At 48.0% G+C, this 21,871-nt stretch overlaps 2 protein-coding genes and 1 long non-coding RNA gene across 7 annotated transcripts; 2 read left to right on the top strand and 1 right to left on the bottom strand.

Annotated features, from left to right (window-relative positions):
• The first annotated feature begins 721 nt into the window (after positions 1-721).
• Positions 722-5,502, top strand: LOC129604516 (uncharacterized). 5 transcript variants are annotated; one of them, XR_008695441.1, is made up of 14 exons: positions 727-1,343; positions 1,489-1,600; positions 1,843-1,967; positions 2,050-2,132; positions 2,219-2,289; positions 2,529-2,644; positions 2,844-3,376; positions 3,482-3,594; positions 3,740-3,851; positions 4,094-4,218; positions 4,301-4,383; positions 4,470-4,540; positions 4,770-4,885; positions 5,085-5,502. It is a non-coding gene; the product is annotated as an uncharacterized LOC129604516 (long non-coding RNA). The 5 variants fall into 5 exon arrangements; XR_008695442.1 differs by having other exon boundaries at positions 728-1,125; positions 1,231-1,343; positions 2,844-3,594; XR_008695444.1 differs by having other exon boundaries at positions 722-1,343; positions 2,844-3,594; positions 4,770-4,891.
• A 5,308-nt stretch (positions 5,503-10,810) lies between these two features.
• LOC129604512 (piggyBac transposable element-derived protein 4-like) lies at positions 10,811-12,999 on the top strand. Its single transcript, XM_055511082.1, has 2 exons — positions 10,811-11,323; positions 11,581-12,999. The coding sequence occupies exons 1-2, from the start codon at positions 11,005-11,007 to the stop codon at positions 12,828-12,830; spliced, it is 1,569 nt and encodes a 522-aa protein (XP_055367057.1). The 5' UTR covers positions 10,811-11,004; the 3' UTR covers positions 12,831-12,999.
• A 6,408-nt stretch (positions 13,000-19,407) lies between these two features.
• LOC129604515 (uncharacterized) lies at positions 19,408-21,345 on the bottom strand. The gene has a single exon (XM_055511084.1). The coding sequence runs from the start codon at positions 21,221-21,223 to the stop codon at positions 20,351-20,353; it is 873 nt and encodes a 290-aa protein (XP_055367059.1). The 5' UTR covers positions 21,224-21,345; the 3' UTR covers positions 19,408-20,350.
• Between the last annotated feature and the right edge of the window lie 526 nt (positions 21,346-21,871).

Genomic DNA, 21,871 nt, shown 5'->3' with positions numbered 1-21,871 from the left:
CGGCGCGACCCCGGCCCACGGAACCTCCCCGTCAGGCGTCCTGCTGGGGTCCGGCGCGACCCCAGCTCCCTGTACCTCCCTGTCAGGCGTCCTCCCGGGGTCAGGCGCGACCCCAGCCCCATGTACCTCCCCGTCCCACATCCTCCCGGGGTCAGGCGCGACCCCAGCCCCATGTACCTCCCCGTCCCGCATCCTCCCGGGGTCAGGCGCGACCCCAGCTCCCTGTACCTCCCCGTCAGGCGTCCTCCCGGGGTCCGGCGCGACCCCGGCCCACGGAACCTCCCCGTCAGGCGTCCTGCCGGGGTCCGGCGCGACCCCAGCTCCCTGTACCTCCCCGTCAGGCGTCCTGCCGGGGTCCGGCGCGACCCCAGCTCCCTGTACCTCCCCGTCAGGCGTCCTCCCGGGGTCCAGCGCCACCCCAGCCCCATGAACCTCCCCGTCCCGCATCCTCCCGGGGTCAGGCGCGACCCCAGCTCCCTGTACCTCCCCGTCAGGCGTCCTGCCGGGGTCCGGCGCGACCTCAGCTCCCTGTACCTCCCCGTCAGGCGTCCTCCCGGGGTCCGGCGCCACCCCAGCCCCATGTACCTCCCCGTCCCGCATCCTCCCGGGGTCAGGCGCGACCCCAGCTCCCTGTACCTCCCCGTCAGGCGTCCTCCCGGGGTCAGGCGCGACCCCAGCCCCATGTACCTCCCCGTCCCGCATCCTCCCGGGGTCAGGCGCGACCCCAGCTCCCTGTACCTCCCTGTCAGGCGTCCTCCCGGGGTCAGGCGCGACCCCGGCCCATGGAACCTCCCCGTCAAGCGTCCTGCCGGGGTCTTGGCGCCGCGTTAGAAACCCATTCTTTCGTAGCTCTCATTGTGGCGTTCGTGTGCAGCCTTGTTCATTGTGGCCATTTGCTAAATTTTCGTGCCCAGAGCGAGTCGCTGCGTGTGAAGAGCCAGTGGCATCGATGTTTCCACAGCGAGTCACTGATCAGCGCGTTGCTGTTGGCAGGTTTAGTTAGGGTGGTCTGTCGAGGAGCTCCCGCCCCCTGCGACTTGTCCACCGGTCTGCGGGGGAGTTGAGCCTGGTTGTAAACCTCCACACGGTGCGGTTCTCAGAGTAATGTCTGTCTACAAGAAGACGGTAAGAAAAGCGTTTCAGCGAAATAATACCTTCTGTTTTAAAATGTTTGTTAAAAGAAAACGAGAGAGAGAGAGATGCTTTGGCTTTTTGGTTTTTCCTTTTCAGCTGCAGACCATCGCAGTCATTTGATCAGAGCGGAGGGCAGCCAAAGGCCTCAGTATCTTGAGGATCACAACACAAAAAGGCACAGTGTGACTGTTCCCTATGAGCCGCCCCAGGTATCACTGCCTCTCACTTCTGACCTTTCCCCTAACGTAGCAATTAAATGTTATCATTCTGTTGTGCCTCTCGTTCCGCTTTCACGGTTTGTCATCCCTGAAATTACCCGTGCACTAAACGACTACTATCCTGCATGTGTTTCAGCCGGGCTCAGAGATCACCACAATCCTGTTCAACTTCATGTGCAACAGCTCCTGCATGGGAGGCATGAACCGCAGACCCATCCTCACCACATCCTGACCCTTGAGACTTCAGAGTACGTATGGTTTCATCTACCAGGATTGGTGTGAGCTGAAATGTATTTGCTGGATAAAGAGTAGTGTTACATGGAAACCGAGGGTCGACGTTGTGTAACTTGATCTCCTGCTTTATGTATTTGCCTGTTTTATGTTTATTTTGTTTCTAAATGTAACTTGAAGTTGAAGTTGTGCATCACTGTTATCCCACCTCAAAGATAGCTTTTGCAGCCTTAGTAAATGTTTTTCTACTGTCTTTTAGCGGACAACTTTTGGGCCGAAGATGCTTCGAGGTGCGTGTCTGCGCGTGTCCCGGCAGGGATCGTAAAACAGAGGAGGCAAATAGTGCCAAACTTCAGACGGGGGCCAAACAAGTGAAGAAAAGAAGTATGTGTTTGTTTATTAATGCTGGGTTTGTCTTTGCACCTTGGCTGTCTTCTATCTTACGGATCACGTTTTGCTTTTCTAGAAAGTGCCCCAGCAATAGATCCTGATATGTGCAAAAGGAAGTCTGGCTCAAGCACAGACGAGGAGGAAGTACTTATGTTGCCAGTTAGTACACACACAAAGTATTTAAAAAAAACTAGTGTTGTCACAGAATTGCTGCTCTCAATTTAAATCCTTTATTTTTTCTGCAGGTTAAAGGCCGTGAGCGCTATAACATGTTAAAGAAGATAAATGATGCATTAGAACTGGCTGAAAAAGAGGCGTAAGTATCTTTAAACTACAAGACACACACACACACACACACACACACACACACACACACACACACACACACACACAGAAACTGTGATCGGATGTCACTTTGATAAACATTAGCTGCTACGGAACAGCTGCATGAGACTTTCAGCATTGCATAGCTGTAGTGTTAAATACTTTTTCCCTTAAACCAGACGTGTCCCATCTCTGTTCTGCATGGTCACTGTTTGTTTCCTCTCTCCACAGTAAAAACAAAACCAGGGCTTCTAAGGAACTGCTGCCGTCCAGTGGAAAGCGCGTCTTGCAAAAAGCAGAACGAAGCGACAGCGACTAGTTGCAATCTGCCTTCTTTTAACCGCCATGTACGAGTACGAACATCTACGATCATGACTATGAATCATTGTTTACCTCCCTTTGATGTTTCTACATTAATTCCTGCCATCAGTCTGAGGGCATACGTTGAGCAGTAACGTATTAACGATTCAGTGGGGCTTTACTATTTTTAACTACAAAGCCCTTTAAATTTTTAAGTTTTTTTTTTTTTTTTTTTATCTCCTGCAGGTTATGTTCAGTGTTGCTTCCTGGCCAACATCCCTCAGCAGGAGGCTGCACGATCATCGAGTTCAGATGAACTGCGCGACCCCAGCCCCCTGTACCTCCCCGTCAGGCGTCCTGCCGGGGTCCGGCGCGACCCCAGCTCCCTGTACCTCCCTGTCAGGCGTCCTCCCGGGGTCAGGCGCGACCCCGGCCCATGGAACCTCCCCGTCAAGCGTCCTGCCGGGGTCTTGGCGCCGCGTTAGAAACCCATTCTTTCGTAGCTCTCATTGTGGCGTTCGTGTGCAGCCTTGTTCATTGTGGCCATTTGCTAAATTTTCGTGCCCAGAGCGAGTCGCTGCGTGTGAAGAGCCAGTGGCATCGATGTTTCCACAGCGAGTCACTGATCAGCGCGTTGCTGTTGGCAGGTTTAGTTAGGGTGGTCTGTCGAGGAGCTCCCGCCCCCTGCGACTTGTCCACCGGTCTGCGGGGGAGTTGAGCCTGGTTGTAAACCTCCACACGGTGCGGTTCTCAGAGTAATGTCTGTCTACAAGAAGACGGTAAGAAAAGCGTTTCAGCGAAATAATACCTTCTGTTTTAAAATGTTTGTTAAAAGAAAACGAGAGAGAGAGAGATGCTTTGGCTTTTTGGTTTTTCCTTTTCAGCTGCAGACCATCGCAGTCATTTGATCAGAGCGGAGGGCAGCCAAAGGCCTCAGTATCTTGAGGATCACAACACAAAAAGGCACAGTGTGACTGTTCCCTATGAGCCGCCCCAGGTATCACTGCCTCTCACTTCTGACCTTTCCCCTAACGTAGCAATTAAATGTTATCATTCTGTTGTGCCTCTCGTTCCGCTTTCACGGTTTGTCATCCCTGAAATTACCCGTGCACTAAACGACTACTATCCTGCATGTGTTTCAGCCGGGCTCAGAGATCACCACAATCCTGTTCAACTTCATGTGCAACAGCTCCTGCATGGGAGGCATGAACCGCAGACCCATCCTCACCACATCCTGACCCTTGAGACTTCAGAGTACGTATGGTTTCATCTACCAGGATTGGTGTGAGCTGAAATGTATTTGCTGGATAAAGAGTAGTGTTACATGGAAACCGAGGGTCGACGTTGTGTAACTTGATCTCCTGCTTTATGTATTTGCCTGTTTTATGTTTATTTTGTTTCTAAATGTAACTTGAAGTTGAAGTTGTGCATCACTGTTATCCCACCTCAAAGATAGCTTTTGCAGCCTTAGTAAATGTTTTTCTACTGTCTTTTAGCGGACAACTTTTGGGCCGAAGATGCTTCGAGGTGCGTGTCTGCGCGTGTCCCGGCAGGGATCGTAAAACAGAGGAGGCAAATAGTGCCAAACTTCAGACGGGGGCCAAACAAGTGAAGAAAAGAAGTATGTGTTTGTTTATTAATGCTGGGTTTGTCTTTGCACCTTGGCTGTCTTCTATCTTACGGATCACGTTTTGCTTTTCTAGAAAGTGCCCCAGCAATAGATCCTGATATGTGCAAAAGGAAGTCTGGCTCAAGCACAGACGAGGAGGAAGTACTTATGTTGCCAGTTAGTACACACACAAAGTATTTAAAAAAAACTAGTGTTGTCACAGAATTGCTGCTCTCAATTTAAATCCTTTATTTTTTCTGCAGGTTAAAGGCCGTGAGCGCTATAACATGTTAAAGAAGATAAATGATGCATTAGAACTGGCTGAAAAAGAGGCGTAAGTATCTTTAAACTACAAGACACACACACACACACACACACACACACACACACACACACACACAGAAACTGTGATCGGATGTCACTTTGATAAACATTAGCTGCTACGGAACAGCTGCATGAGACTTTCAGCATTGCATAGCTGTAGTGTTAAATACTTTTTCCCTTAAACCAGACGTGTCCCATCTCTGTTCTGCATGGTCACTGTTTGTTTCCTCTCTCCACAGTAAAAACAAAACCAGGGCTTCTAAGGAACTGCTGCCGTCCAGTGGAAAGCGCGTCTTGCAAAAAGCAGAACGAAGCGACAGCGACTAGTTGCAATCTGCCTTCTTTTAACCGCCATGTACGAGTACGAACATCTACGATCATGACTATGAATCATTGTTTACCTCCCTTTGATGTTTCTACATTAATTCCTGCCATCAGTCTGAGGGCATACGTTGAGCAGTAACGTATTAACGATTCAGTGGGGCTTTACTATTTTTAACTACAAAGCCCTTTAAATTTTTAAGTTTTTTTTTTTTTTTTTTTATCTCCTGCAGGTTATGTTCAGTGTTGCTTCCTGGCCAACATCCCTCAGCAGGAGGCTGCACGATCATCGAGTTCAGATGAACTGCGCGACCCCAGCCCCCTGTACCTCCCCGTCCCTCGTCCTGCCGGGGTCCGGCGCGACCCCAGCCCCCTGTACCTCCCCGTCCCGCATCCTCCCGGGGTCAGGCGCTACCCCAGCCCCCTGTACCTCCACCCGTGCCACAGGCCCACTGATGATGAACATGATGATGATGACGAACATGATGATGATGATGATGATGATGATGATGCAAGCAGACAGCTGCGTGCAAGGGCTGACCATTTTAAACGAAAAATAAAACAGACCAAACAGGCAAAAACATTTGATTAAATGCCAAAAGTTTATTTAATAATATAAAACAGTTATGAAATAAAGGAGTACAAGGCGCATTCCGTACAGTATAATTTAATCGGTATGCGTAAAGCAACAGAGGCAGGCGTAGAAAGAAATTGAATACGGCCCTTTTTTTGTTTTTTTTTTTAATCTTCATCAACGGGATTCTCGGCTCATCAAAACTTGACGCGAAGCAACTTTCGCAGCAGCGCCAGCATCAGTATCCCGCAGCGTTGGTTGTGGCTCTCGCTCCGCCGCGAGCCGCACACGACGCAGGGCATATCGTAGCCAAAGCCGACATGGCCTTCCACGGCCTCCTTCAGCATCAACTCGGGGAAACGCCACGTAGCCCCTTCTGTAACGCTCCTTGCCTATCATTGCTTTCCGGACGCTTTCTCTGCCAGAGAACTTTTTCGCCAGGAAGTCGCACTCCTCCACTCCGGCAACGTGCACGTGATACACATGCTCTCTCAGCATGTTGTCACCCGCTACGAAACGGGAAAGCCTGACGCCGCACGCATCACACACGTGAGTGTCTACGGTGTCCAGCTCATACGACATGCCCTCACGGCTGCCCAGCTCCCTGAACAGGTTGTCCGCAGTGCGAGGGCCGACCACGCTCCTCTCGCTCGACCTTTTCGTGTACAGCAGAGGCTTGCGCCCGTAGTCGTCGTCCAGCTGGGTGTCGGTCAGGTACGCCGTGAATCTCTCGCAAACTTCTTTGCATCTGTCGCGGTGTCGTCTCCCCGCGCCGGCACAGATGACGCATCGCTTTACGTTTAGCAGGTAACATTTGCCACCGCTGGCAAATAAGAGGGCGTCCGGAAACGCCACCATGCCGTGGGCGAACCTGAGTTCGCCCAGGTCCAAGGCCAATTGATCCGGTGGCAGGTGGCGGTGTCTGTAATGAGCCTTGACGCGAGCACACCGTCCGTCGCTGGCCAGGATGTGTTTGTCCAACAAGTCCCTCAAGGCACCCTCAGCGGCCAGAGCGTTCCCATGCGAACAGTCGCACTCCAGACCTCCGCCTAGGCCTCCTTCCGGGTCTGGGAATCCGCTATGATCCAACGGACACGGGGTTCCCTCTTCTTCTACGCGAAGGCGCAGACAGTCTGTGGTCCGCTCGAGCCGCGGCTCGAACACCGCGCAGCCGTCGGTTTGCAGGTCACCTTCTTCTTGAGAGGCCATAGCGTTGGAACCTTTCGACGAGACTGTGGATAAACGCTCGTTCCAAGCTTGTCAGGTGAAGTGGTACTGCGACGTATTCTCTCTGCGACTTTTAAGGTTCGCCGCACCTCCCCCCCCCCCCCCCCCCGCACACAGTCACCCAACCCAAAATCTGAACCAGCGAGGGATCCTCCAATCGGCTCATCGTCATCTCACCGCCAGACAACTCCTCCTGAACCGTCCTCCACTTTGTCCAACGTGGAAAAAGTCCTCCGACCGGGGCAATTTATTCCAACCAGGAGGATCCTCCAACCCGGAAAAATCCTGGGAAACCTGGGAAATCGAGGGAAAACTTGTGTAAACTTGTGTAAAAATTGGAAATGAGGCGGTGACTGGTCAATAGGTTCCGCCGCAGCGCTCCTCACATTGAGACTGGTGGAATAGCGTTGACACAATAGCGCAGACCTCCGTGCCCACAGCAGCCACGCTCCCCATACATGTAAAATATAAAAAAAAAAAAATTGATTTCACCACCCACCCGTCCCGCGTCCTCCCGGGGTCTGACGCGACCCCACGCTCGCACACACACACACACACACACACACACACACACACACACACACACACACACACACACACACACACACACACACACACACATTATTTGAATATTATCATATTATATTCAAATTCATATTAAAACCTCAGAGAGACCGAAATCATCTCACCACCAGAGAACTCGGGAACCGTTCTCCACTTTATCCAACGTGAAAAATCCTCCAACGTGGCAGTTTATCCCACCGGAAGGATTCCTCCAACGTGGTGAAGATTCCTCCAACTTGGAAACTCTGTGTTTGTGTGTGTGTGTGTGCTTTCACCTGCAAATTATTTCACCACGACCCTCACATTCCGCATCCTCCCTAGGTCCAACACGACCCCATGCTCCGCGCACGCGCACACACACACACACACACACACACACACACACACACACACACACACACACACACACACAGATTGATTATTATATTATTATATTATATATATATATATATATATATTATATTATATTATGAGGGAGAAAATAAAGACCAAATAAGCAAAACTTTTGATTAAATACTAAATATTTATTAAATATAAAACAGTAATCAAAGAAAGGGGTACACAATGCATTCATATGCACTCATATTCAAATTCATATTAAAACCTCAGAGAGACCGAAATCATCTCACCACCAGAGAACTCGGGAACCGTTCTCCACTTTATCCAACGTGAAAAATCCTCCAACGTGGCAGTTTATCCCACCGGAAGGATTCCTCCAACGCGGTGAAGATTCCTCCAACTTGGAAACTTGGTGTTTGTGTGTGTGTGTGTGTGTGTGCTTTCACCTGCAAATTATTTCACCACGACCCTCACATTCCGCATCCTCCCTAGGTCCAACACGACCCCATGCTCCACGCGCGCGCACACACACACACACACACACACACACACACACACACACACACACACACACACACACACACACACACACACACACACACACAGATTGATTATTATATTATATATATATTATATTATATATTGAGGGAGAAAATAAAGACCAAATAAGCAAAACTTTTGATTAAATGCTAAATATTTATTGAATATAAAACAGTAATCAAAGAAAGGGGTACACAATGCATTCATATGCACTCATATTCATATTCATATTAGAATTCACATCACACGTATTCCAAATAATCCAAAGGTGTCCGGACATCTTAATCGGCACGCGTAACGACAGAGGCTGGCGTGGCGGGGAGAAGCTCGATACCGCCGGCGATGTGAGCCAAGAGTTCAGAGACAGACTTGAACGGGTCTCTCACAGTGCCATCCACGAGCACGTATTGGAAACCGCGCGGGGTCGAACAAAACAAAACGCTCCGAGTACACTCGTCGGTAGCGATGTCAAACAGGTATCCCGCGTCGTAGCCACCCATATAACAAAAGACTATCCCCGCGTTCGGCTTCACCTCGGGCAGCTTTTCCGGATAGGCGTACAGCCCCCACCAGGTGTCGCCCAGTGCCGTTATCGCGCCGCGCACCTCACTCAGCAACCTCGTGGCAGACAGATCCTCAAAGCGCACTCCGTCTTCCTGGGGGGGACTCAGAAGCCTGGCGCGGTCCTTGGCGATAACTTTGCCGATCAGCCTCACGGGGTCCGACGCCGTCCTGTAAGGGTCGGACCAAATTGGGGCGGTGGTGTCCATGACCGTGTCGTCGCGAGCCACCGGCTCGAAGAGGATCCGGTAGACTCCATTGTAAACCACCAGAGAGAAAAATTTCAGACCCCTCACGGTCTTGATTGCACCCCAAAGAACAACGCCGTCCCCCGACTCTTTCCGGGGACTTGGGATGCAGTCGGCCAGCAAAACTATTCCCTCGCACGGTGTAACGCGCGCGCGACACAGATGCACCAGCCCCTTGCCGGGCGAGGCCCAGATCTTCCCCGTTAGGACCTCCATTTCCTCCCAGGTGGCGTTCAGGAGCGCCCAATTTCCCACGGGTCTGCGTTGCGAGACGTGAGGATGCGCATCTCGCCAGACAGCGAACTTGTCATTGTCTCTGGCTTTTCCAGTGCCTTTAGAGAAGGTCTCTAAGATCTGAGCGACGGCGACGAGCTCCGGTCCGTTAGAGAAGTTAGAGGTCTCTGCGTCCATGTCGGTGAGCTCTGTTCAGTTTAGAGGGACGGGAAGAGTAGCCATCCTCTTCTGTCTTCTGTGGGGTTTATATGACGCCGACCGTGGGAAGGTGGCAGGTCTGACCGGGGGTCCGATCCCCGACCCTAACCTTGTTTTTGTTTTGTTTTTTCGTATTCTCTGGCACCACATCTCCATCGCTGCCAGAGGCATCAAACCAAAATCATCTCACCGCCAAAGAACTCGGAGCCGTTCTCCACCTTATCCAACGTGAAAAATCCTCCAAGCTCCTCCAAGTTTATCCCACCAGAAGGATTTCTCCAACAAAAAAAAAACATCTAACCTGGGGGGGGGGGGACTTATTTCACCACCACTCTCACGTCCCTCAACAAGACCCCACACACACACACGCACACACACACACCTTCTCCACTTTATCCAACATGAAAAATCCTCCAACCTGGCAGAAGGATTCCTCCAGCGTGGTGGGAAAAAATCATCTAACCTGGGTTTGTCCAACGTCAAAAATCCTCCAACGCGGCAGTGTATCCCACCAGAAGGATTCCTCCAACGTGGTGGAGATTCCTCCAACTTGGAAACAAGACCCCCCGCCCCCCCCCCCCCCCCCCAACACACACACACACACACACACACACACACACTTTCTCCACTTTATCCAACGTGAAAAATCCTCCAACACGGCAGTTTATCCCACCAGAAGGATTCCTCCAGCGTGGTGGGAAAAAATCATCTAACCTGGGTTTGTCCAACGTGAAAAATCCTCCAACGTGGCAGTTTATCCCACCAGAAGGATTCCTCCAACGTGGTGGAGATTCCTCCAACTTGGAAACTTGTGTTTGTGTGTGCTTTCACCTGCAAATTATTTCACCACCCTCACGTAGCTTGGACTAAAAACAAACAAAAAAAGAGAAAACTGGTCTTACCTATGAGTTGGTGTTAGGGAGACGCTTGCGTGCCCGCGTTTCCTGCATGCTTGCGTGCCTGACCCCCTGCTCATTGGCCTGCCTGCCTGCCAGCCTGCCAGCTTGTCTGCCAGCTTTGCGCTCTCTCTTCATGGCCGCTGCTCGTTTCACCGCCGCACAGGTTCTAGAGCAGATTTTTTTAAGCCAATCTAATGACGACTCTGAACCAGAAGAGGAATCTGAGGAAGACATGTCAAGTGAAGAAGAGAAAGAAAAAGGAGAAGCAGAAGAAGCAGATACAGCAGGACCAGAAACAGATGAAGGACAAAAAGACAGCGAGGGATGTGATCTAAGGCTGGACACTTCAGATGAAGAAGTTGATGATGAAGAATATAATGATGATGATGATGATGATGATGATGATGATGATGATGATGATGATGATGATGATGATGATGAAGATGATGATGAAATAATAGAAAATGTGCAAAGACTGGAGCAAATAGAACTCGAGGATGAGGATGAAGAAGAAGAAGAAGAAGATAAAACTTTTATCTCTAAAGACGGGAAAATAAAATGGTCCTCCGCTGTGTTTCGCAATGGCGAGGAAGCGAGGAACGTCCCTCTTAGTCCTCTTTCTGCCCAGGGACCCACAGAGTACGCGGCGGCTCAGGCGGTCGACTTTGAATCGACCTTCCGCATGTTTGTGACCCCGGCGGTGGAAAGGATCGTCCTGGAGAACACCAACCTGGAGGGCTCTCGATAGCTCGGGAGCGCCTGGAAGGGCATGGACGAGGTCGACCTGCGAGCCTACTTGGGCCTCCTGATTTTGTCCGGCGTCTACAGGTCCCGAGGGGAGGCCGTGGCCAGCCTGTGGGACGCCGAGAGCGGCAGGGCCATTTTTCGCGCCACGATGTCGCTCAAGGTGTTTCACGCTTACTCGAAGCTGTTGCGTTTCGAAGATCGCCAAACTAGACCCGCCAGGCGAGCGACGGACAAACTGGCAGCCGTGAGAGAGGTCTGGGACGCGTGGGTGGAGCGGCTGCCCAGCCTCTACGACCCGGGTCCTAACGTGACGGTGGACGAGCAACTGGTACCTTTCAGAGGTAAAGCAAAAAAAAAAAAAAAAAAAAACATGCAGACACACACACGCAGACATGCAGACACAGGCACAGACACACACACATACACACACAGGCACATAGACACACACAGGCACATAGACACACACACACACACACACACACACACACACACACACACACACACGCAGACATGCAGAAAACACGTAGCAAGCAGGCTTTCTTTTTTTACCTCTGTAAAAAAAATATATTTTTAAAAATCTCACCTTTATTTTTTGTAGGTCGTTGCTCTTTCAGACAGTACATGCCTAGCAAGCCAGCAAAATACGGCCTCAAGTTTTGGGTGGCGTGCGACGCCAAGTCCAGCTACGCTTGGAAGATGCAGCTTTACACAGGCAAGCCAGGAGGAGGAGGAGGAGGAGAAAAGAGAGCTTCTGAAAAAAAGCAGGGCCAGCGGGTCGTGCTGGACGTCACAGAAGGGCTCGCCGGGCCTCGCAACGTGACGTGCGACAACTTTTTCACTTCCTACGAACTGGGCCAGCGGCTCCTGCGCAGGGAGCTCACCATGCTCGGTACGGTTCGCAAGAACAAGCCGGAATTGCCGCCGGCGCTCCTCTCGGTCAAGGGCAGGAGCGCCTTCTCCTCCGCGTTTGCCTTCACTCCCAGCACCGTCCTGGTGTCCTACGTGCCCAAGAAAAACAAAAACGTGATCCTGATGAGCACGCTACACTCGGCCGCCACGGCCGCCGAAGATGTCCTCCTCGTCGACGCAGGACGGCGGGACAAAAAGCCCTTTGCCGTCCTAGACTACAACGCCACCAAGGGAGGAGTAGACAACCTGGACAAGGTGATAGGAACCTACAGCTGCAGGAGAAAGACGGCGCGCTGGCCCGTGGCGGTGTTTCACAACGTCCTAGACGTGTCTTGCTACAACGCTTTCGTCGTGTGGCGGGAGGCCCACCCGGACTGGATGCCCGGCAACCGCAGCAAGAGGAGGGTGTTTCTAGAGCAGCTGGGCAAGGCGCTCGTGACCCCTCTCATCCGCAGAAGGCGCCATCCGCCTCGCGGCGAAGCGTCCGCCTCGCTCGTGCGGACGCTTCAGAAGGGGGTTCGGGGTGCGGGTCCTCCTCCCGCTCCCTGTCCTGCTCTTCCGGACTCGGGGCAGCAGCAGCAGCAGGAGCAGCAGGAGCAGGAGCAGCAGGAGCAGGAGCAGGAGCAGCAGCAGCAGCAGCAGCAGCAGCAGCAGCAGCAGCAGCAGCAGCAGCAGCAGCAGCAGCGGCGGCAGCGGCAGCAGGCCCTCACCGCAGACCTCGTCTGGGGTGACGACGGGGACGATGAGGGTGACGGAGGAGAACACGACGGCCTTGGTTCCGCCGCTAGCGACCGGGCGCAAAAGGGCAAGAGGAAAAGGTGTCAAATTTGTCCGCGCGCGAGGGACCGCAGAACAAACAACGTTTGCCATCGGTGCGAGAGATACATCTGCCACAGACATTTGCTCTTCTGCTGTTCAGACTGCGCCCCTCGCTCCTGAAGATAATTTGTTTGTTCATTAGAAAATGAAATAATAATAATAATAATAATAATAATCATAATACTAATAATATTCCGTGTGTTTTATACTATTGTTGATGTTTTTGTTGTTGTCAGTGTAGTAACACTATTTACAAACAAAGTGTAATATGTAAAAGAACAATAATTAATAAAATAAAGCAAAAGCATTTGAATTTGGGTATTTTGTTTTTTTTTCTCCAACCTGGGAAGTTTCCAACTTGGAAACACACAACGTCACGGGGCCGTGACGTTGTGTGTTCTCCATCCTCCAACCTGTGGATCCTCCTAACCTGCACTTTCTGTGTCCTCGTGGGGCCCGGCGTGACCCCCTCCTCCCTCCTCCCAACCTGCACGTTCGCTTTCCTCCTGGGGTCCGGCGTGACCCCCTCCTCCCTCCTCCCAACCTGCACGTTCGCTTTCCTCCTGGGGTCCGGCGTGACCCCCTCCTCCCTCCTCCCAACCTGCACGTTCGCTTTCCTCCTGGGGTCCGGCGTGACCCCCTCCTCCCTCCTCCTAACCTGCACTTTCTGTGTCCTCGTGGGGTCCGACGTGACCCCCTCCTCCCTCCTCCCAACCTGCACTTTCGGTGTCCTCGTGGGGTCCGGCGTGACCCCGACCACCACCCCCCACTGCACATCCTCACCCACTTGTGAAGTCAGATGTAAAACCCTCCTCCGTTGCCCTCGTGGGGTCTAAAAATGAGAGCTGCGTGAGGGTTAAACCACGGCAATTGCAACTGTACATATAGGATGTATTGAGCTGTTTAACAATATTCTGGCATCAGAACATGACCATTAGAGGCTGCTCTGACGGAAACCAATGCAGAAACACTAAAACATCGTTTTTGAGCTTGTCAGGCTGCAGTAACACTAGTTTAAACCACAGCAATTGCAACTCTGCTTTTAGGATGTATTGAGCTGTTTCACAGTATTCTGGCATCAGAACATGACCATTAGAGGCTGCTCTGATGGTAACCAATACAGAAACACTAAAACATCGTTTTTGAGCTTGTCAGGCAGCAGAAACACTTGTTTGAACCACGGCAATTGCAACTGTACATTTAGGATGTTGTGAGCTTTTTGACAGTATTCTGGCATCAGAACATGACCATTAGAGGCTGCACTGATGTAAACCAATGCAGAAACACTAAAACATCGATTTTGAGCTTTTCAGGCTGTAGAAAACTAGTTTAAACTACGACAATTGCAACTCTGCTTTTAGGATGTATTGAGCTGTTTGAAAGTAGCCTGGCATGAGAACATGACCATTATGAACTGTAATGTTAAAAAAAACAATGCAGAAACACTAAAACATCGTTTTTGAGCTTTTCAGGTCATAAGAACACTAGTTCAAACCACGGCAATTTTGATTTCTGATGCATTTTGGCATCAGAACATGACCATTAGAGGCTGCTTTGATGGAAACCAATGCAGAAACACTACAACATCTTTTTCGAGCTTTTCAGGCTGTAGAAAATCTAGTTTAAACCACGGCAATTGCAACTGTACATTTAGGATGTATTGAGCTGTTTTACAGTATTCTGGCATCAGAACATGACCATTAGAGGCTGCTCTGATGGAAACCAATGCAGAAACACTAAAACATCTTTTTTGAGCTTTTCAGGCTGTAGAAACACTAGTTTAAACCACGGCAATTGCAACTCTGCTTTTAGGATGTATTGAGCTGTTTGAATGTAGCCGATATGAGAAAATGACCATTATAAACTGTAATGTTCAAAAACCAATGCAGAAACACTGAAAACATCGTTTCTGAGCTTTTCAGGCTGTAGAAACACTAGTTTAAACCACGGCAATTGCAACTGTACATTTAGGATGTATTGAGCTGTTTGAATGTAGCCTGGCATAAGAAAATGACCATTATAAACTGTAATGTTCAAAAAACAATGCAGAAACACTACAACATCGTTTTGGAGCTTTTCAGGTCATAAGAACACTAGTTTAAACCACCGCATATGCAACTGTACATTTAGGATGTATTGAGCTGTTGGACAGTATTCTGGCATCAGAACATGACCATTAGAGGCTGCTCTGATGGAAACCAATGCAGAAACACTAAAACATCGTTTTTGAGCTTTTCAGACCATAAGAAAACTAGTTTAAACCACGGCAATTGCAACTCTGCTTTTAGGATGTATTGAGCTGTTTTACAGTATTCTGGCATCAGAACATGACCATTAGAGGCTGCTCTGATGGAAACCAATGCAGGAACACTAAAACATCGTTTTTGAGCTTTTCAGGTCATAAGAACACTAGTTCAAACGACCGCATATGCAACTGTACATTTAGGATGTATTGAGCTGTTTTACAGTATTCTGGCATCAGAACATGACCATTAGAGGCTGCTCTGATGGAAACCAATGCAGAAACACTAAAACATCGTTTTTGAGCTTTTCAGGCTGTAGAAACACTAGTTTAAACCACGGCAATTGCAACTCTGCTTTTAGGATGTATTGAGCTGTTTGAATGTAGCCTGGCATGAGAACATGACCAATATAAACTGTAATGTTCAAAAACCAATGCAGAAACACTAAAACATCGTTTTTTTAGCTTTTCAGGCTGTAGAAACACTAGTTTAAACCACGGCAATTGCAACTGTACATTTAGGATGTATTGAGCTGTTTGACAGTATTCTGGCATCAGAACATGAGCATTAGAGACTGCTGTGATGGAAACCAATGCAGAAACACTAAAACATCGTTTTTGAGCTTTTCAGGCTTTAGAAAAACTAGTTTAAACCACGGCAATTGCAACTCTGCTTTTAGGATGTATTAAGCTGTTTGAAAGTAGCCTGGCATGAGAACATGACCATTATAAACTGTAATGTTCAAAAAACAATGCAGAAACACTACAACATCGTTTTGGAGCTTTTCAGGTCATAAGAACACTAGTTTAAACCACCGCATATGCAACTGTACATTTAGGATGTATTGAGCTGTTGGACAGTATTCTGGCATCAGAACATGACCATTAGAGGCTGCTCTGATGGAAACCAATGCAGAAACACTAAAACATCGTTTTTGAGCTTTTCAGGTCATAAGAACACTAGTTCAAACCACCACATATGCAACTGTACTTTTATGATGTAGTGAGCTGTTTGACAGTAATCTGGCATCAGAACATGACCATTAGAGGCTGCTCTGATGGAAACCAATGCAGAAACACTAAAACATCGTTTTTGAGCTTTTCAGGCTGCAGAAACACTACTTTAAACCACGGCAATTGCAACTCTGCTTTTAGGATGTATTGAGCTGTTTTACAGTATTCTATTCAATTCAATTCAATTCAATTTTATTTTTATATAGCGCCAAATCACAACAAAGTTATTTCAAGGCACTTTACAAAGTAAGGTTTAAAACCTCACACAACTAAACTCAACAAATCCCACATACAGCAAGCATTTAATTTGACAGCAACAGTGGAGAGGAAAAACTCCCTCTCTAACGAGGAAGAAACCTCCAGCAGAACCAGACTGGATGTGGGCGGACATCTGCCTCGACCGGTTGGGGTGAGAGGATAGAGAGATAGAAAAGCACAGCAACAGCAACAAGCAACAACAAGCAACAACAGAGCACAGGCAGGATGGCTGGACCAGGGACTGGATGCAGGCAGGATGGTTGGATCCGCAGCTGCCCATCACAGACACCAAACTTTGAGTCCAATGATACCTGTAGGTGAGGACAGAGAGGGAGAAAGAGTGGGGGTGGGGGGGGAGAGAGGAGAGAAGCACAACTACTGGACAGAAAGAGACAAGGTTAGTTAAACATGGGACAATGATGGGAGGTTATGGGACAGAGGAGGTAGAAGGAAACAGAGGAGCTCAGTGTATAAATTAAGTCCCCCAGCAGTCTATGTCTATTGCAGCTTAACTAAGAGATGGTTCCTGTGACTAACAATAATTGCCAGTGACCTGAACCATCTCTAACTATAAGCTTTATCAAAAAGGAAGGTTTTGTGGAGGTGGAGAGTGTGTCAGCTTCTCGAACCTGAAGAGGGAGCTGGATCCAGAGGAGAGGAGCTTGGTAGCTAAAAGCTCTGCCCCCTGTTCTACATTTAAACACTCTAGGAACCACAAGTAGCCCAGCGCTCTGAAAACGAAGTGTTCTGCTGGGAGCATAAGGAACTATAAGGTCTTTAAGATAAGAAGGAGCTTTATCATTGAGTACTTTGTATGTGAGTAGGAGAATTTTAAATTCTATCCTACATTTTACAGGCAGCCAGTGCAGAGAAGCTAATGTAGGAGAAATGTGATCTCTCTTTCTAAGTCCTGTCAGAACTCTGGCTGCAGCATTTTGAATGAGCTGTAGGCTTTTTAAGGAGCTGTTAGGACATCCTATGAGTAAGGAGTTACAGTAGTCCAGCCTAGACGTAACAAATGCATGGATCAGTTTCTCTGCATCGCTCTGAGAGAGGATGCTTCTGATTTTAACTATATTTCTAAGGTGGAAGTAGGCGGTTCTGGAGATTTGTTTAATGTATGATGTAAAAGAGAGATCCTGGTCAAACATGACACCAAGGTTCCTCACAGTAGAATCTGAAGCTAATGTTATGCCATCCAGGGTGGCTATCTGACTCAATAGTGTCTCTCTCAGATTTTTAGGCCCAACAATAAGAATCTCGGTTTTATCTGAGTTTAGTTGAAGGAAGTTTTGGGACATCCAGGATTTGATGTCTTTTAAACAACCCTGAATTTTGACTAGTTGATCTGTTTCATTTGGTTCCAAGGACATGTATAGCTGAGTATCATCTGCGTAAAAATGAAAATTAATAGAATGCTTTCTAATAATCTCACCTAGAGGAGACATGTATAGGCTAAACAGAATTGGACCCAGCACAGAACCCTGTGGAACTCCATAGCTAATTCTTGTGTGTGTGGAGAATTTATCATTAACATGAACAAACTGGAATCTGTTCAACAAATAGGATTTAAACCATCCCAATGCTGTTCCATTAATCCCGATTATATGTTCTAGTGTCTGTAATAGAATGTTATGATCAATTGTATCAAATGCAGCACTAAGATCTAACAGGACAAGGACAGAAACTATACCATTGTCCGAAGCTAATAGAAGATCATTAATGACTCTAACCAGAGCTGTTTCTGTGCTATGATGTTTTCTAAATCCTGACTGAAAATCTTCATACAGGTTATTCCCACTAAGGTGGTCAGATAATTGTTTAGCCACGATTTTTTCCAGAATCTTGGAAATAAAGGGTAAATTTGAAATGGGCCTATAGTTGGCCCTGTGGTCCAGGGTCCTGTGGTCAAACCTCTAGTTGTAAAGATTGGTTGATTTGATTTAATATGGATGAGCTGATTAAAGGTAGAACTTCTTTGAGTAATCTGGTTGGGATTGGATCTAAAAGACAAGTGAACGACTTGGAAGAGTTAATTATTGAGGTTAACTCCATATGAGTTATGGTGGGGAAGCTGTCTAGGTAAGACAGAGGATTTAATAAATTTAAAGTTTATGGATCTAGACAGTGCTTTCTGTCATTTGGAAGAAGTCGCTGCTGAATGTTTTTTCTAATGATGATAATTTTATTAGTAAAGTAGTTCATAAAGTCATTGCTGCTGAGATTTAAGGGGATAGTAGACTCAATACAGCTATGACTCTTTGTCAGCCTGGCTACAGTGCTGAAAAGAAACCTGGGGTTGTTTTTGTTTTCCTCAATTAGGGAGGAATAATATGTTTTTCTAGCAGCACAAAGTGCATTTTTATATTTCATTAGACTGTCCTTCCATGCAATGCAGTTTACATTTATTTTGTTGGAACGCCACTGTCTTTCTAGTTGTCTAGTCCTTTGCTTTAGGCTGCGGATGTGTCATGATTCATGTCATCTGGCACATCCTGTTTTATTTTGTTAACTTCCTGTCACTCTCCGGTTCCCAGTATCCACACCTGTTACCCATCAGTAATCAGCACCTGTATTTAACCTCCACCTCTCACCTACCCCAGTCGCCAGATTGTTAGTTTATGTACTCTTTCCAGCATTCTCTTGTGAGCCACTCGTGTTTTGACCTTGATCGCCTTGACCCTTGATTCTTGCCTGAACCCTGTATATCCTGCTACCTGTGAGAGACCCGTGCCTGATAACCTGACCGTGAGTTTGCCTGATCCTTGTCTGTACTTTTGCCGAGCCTGCTTGTGTACCGAACCCTGCCTGGACCTTGACTCAGAGATTGCCTGCTCCCTTGTGTATTGCCTCAATGAACGAACTGTGTATGACCTGGACCGTCTGACCCTGCATCATCGAATAAACCTGTATTTAATCACCATCGTGTTTCTGCGCCGTGCATGTGGGTCCGACACCTGCCCAAGCCTGACAGGATGTCTGAGTTATACCACGGAGCTAACCTCCTCTGATTCACTGTCTTCTTCTTCAGAGGAGCCACTGTGTCTAACATTGTACCTAGAGAAGCTGCAGCATAATCTACAAGACAGTCAACCTGTTCATAAGGATTAAGGTGACTGTTCTATGTGTATCTGCAAATAATTGAGGCAAAAGATGATGGAATCATCTGCTTGAATCTGGCAACAGCATTGTCAGATAAACATCTGCTATAGTAACATTTCTTTCCAGCTGTTATAGGGTCAGTTGTGCTAAATTCAAAACTTAATAAGAAATGGTCAGATAACAGAGGGTTTTGGGGAAGAACTATTAAATTATCAATTTCAACCCCATATGTTAGGACAAGATCTAGGGTGTGGTTAAAACGATGAGTGGGTTCATTTACCTGCTGTGTAAAACCAATAGTGTCTATTACGGAGTTAAAAGCAGTGCCGAGACAGTTGCTGTCAACATCTACATGAATGTTAAAGTCTCCCACTGCAATGACTTTATCTGTGCTAAGAACTAAGTCAGATAAGAATTCAGAGAATTCAGTTAAGAACTCTGAATATGGAGCAGGAGGACGGTAAACAATACAAAACACAACTGGTTTCTGAGTTTTAGAGTCTGGGTGAGAAAGGCTCAGAGTGAGGCTCTCAAATGAGTTATAACTATGTTTAGGTTTAGGAGTAATTAATAAATCTGAGTTATAAATTGCTGCTACTCCTCCACCTCTACCTGTACTTCTTGGAACATGATAGTTGATGTGACTCATTGGAGTCGACTCATTTAAAGTAACATATTCATCCTGCTGCAGCCAGGTTTCAGTGAGACAGAACAGATTTATGTGATGGTCACTTATCAAGTCATTTATTAAAAAGGATTTAGATGAGAGAGATCTGATATTTAATAAACCACACTTTATTAGCTTACTGTTACTTTGTTCCGTAAGAGGAACTGTTTTGATGTTTATTAAATTCTGGTAAGTCACTCCTCTTTGATTTGTTTGTGACTTGTATAGTTTAGGTGGTCGAGAAGCAGACACAGTCTCTATGCGATAACTAAGACTAAGAGTGGGTCGCGGCTGTAGAGAACGTGCAGAGAGGCGTGTAAGATTGCGACTCTGCGTCCTGGGCTCCACTCTGAGTTGTCAAGCAGTGGGGGGACTAAGCAACATGGCCATGTTACTAGAGAGCAGAGAGGCTCCGTTCAACGTGGGATGGACGCCGTCTCTTCTAATCAGCCCAGGTTTTCCCCAAAAAGTGCTCCAATTAGCCACAAAGCCCACATCGTTTGCAGGACACCACCTAGACAACCAGCGGTGGAGCATTGACAGCCGGCTATACATGTCATCGCTGGTCACATTGGGGAGGGGTCCAGAGAAAACTACGGAGTCCGACATTGTTTTGGCGAACGAACACACCGACTCAATGTTAGTTTTAGTGACTTCCGATTGGCGTAACCGGGCGTCATTAGCTCCTGCGTGTATTACGATCTTAGCGTACTTACGCTTATCCTTAGACAGGAGCTTAAGATAAGACTCAATGTCGCCCGCTCTGGCCCCAGACAAACACCTAACTATGACCGCTGGATTCTCTAACTTCACGTTTCGGACTATGGAGTCACCAATGATCAGAGTGGGTTTTTCAGCGGGTGTGTCGCTGAGTGGGGAAAATCTGTTTGAAACGTGAAGCGGTTGGTGGTGAACCGTGGGCGCCTGCCTAAAGCTACGTTTCTTACGAGCCGTGACCCAGTCGTTGCCCAGCTGCCTGGGACCTGCCGGGGGACTGGTAGCAGCTAAGCTAGGAGGCTCCGCACCGGCTAAAGGGACCTGGCTAGCTGGCCTGTTTTCTAAAGTGCGAAGCCTAGACTCTAAGTCTAACAACCTCGCCTCCAACCCTGCAACTAGCGTACACCTATTACAGATACCATTACCATCACTAAAGGAGGCGGAGGATAAGCTAAACATAAGACACACCGAGCACCGAACAGAGCGAGAGGGAGAGGAAAAGGGGGAAGCCATAGCAGGAAAGTAAGCTAGGAGCTACGCTAGCGGAGAAAACACTTAGATAACAGTGTAAATTAGCAGGACGTTTAATGAAAGTAAAAGATGCTTGAGTGTTACAAGCTTGTTTTGCAACTTTTAGCAGTTGTGGGAAATTTTGTGTTTGTCATGAGATGCGGGTGCCTCTGGCTGAGGGTTGTTCCTGGGGGTCATCAAGCATTTGGTTGTCAAATTCGTGGGGTTTCACTGTAGTGACCAAGGAACATTGTTAAGGAAGTAAAGGGGGTTTACTGCACTCATGTATTCAAAGACCAGTCAACAGCTCATGTGGGGGTTTGTAACAGGGTATAAAATACAGGTCTTGTGTGTCCCACGTCCTTCAGTGGATACTTTGTACATAGTGAGATGTGCCTTACGTCTTAGATGTAATTGTGATCCACTCCATGTCGACATGAGAGTAAACTTTGAGATGGTTTATCACACTGATGATCTCCGGTTGATTTCTTTATAAGAAGATTTCCACAAGAATTTGGTGTGTAGAAGTGGGATGGATGTTCCGTTGATCGACGCCTGGCCCAGACTGAAGGTAAACACCGGTGGAATCTCAAAGGAGATTCAGGGAATTTCCGCTCCAACAAATGGAGGCTGGAATCCCGCCTGATGCTG

This window comes from Betta splendens, chromosome 8 (genome assembly GCF_900634795.4).
Source record: "Betta splendens chromosome 8, fBetSpl5.4, whole genome shotgun sequence".
NCBI classification, from domain to species: Eukaryota; Metazoa; Chordata; class Actinopteri; order Anabantiformes; family Osphronemidae; genus Betta; species Betta splendens.
The sequence above is the reverse complement of the archived record's forward strand: the minus strand, read 5'-3'. Positions and strand labels throughout refer to the sequence as shown.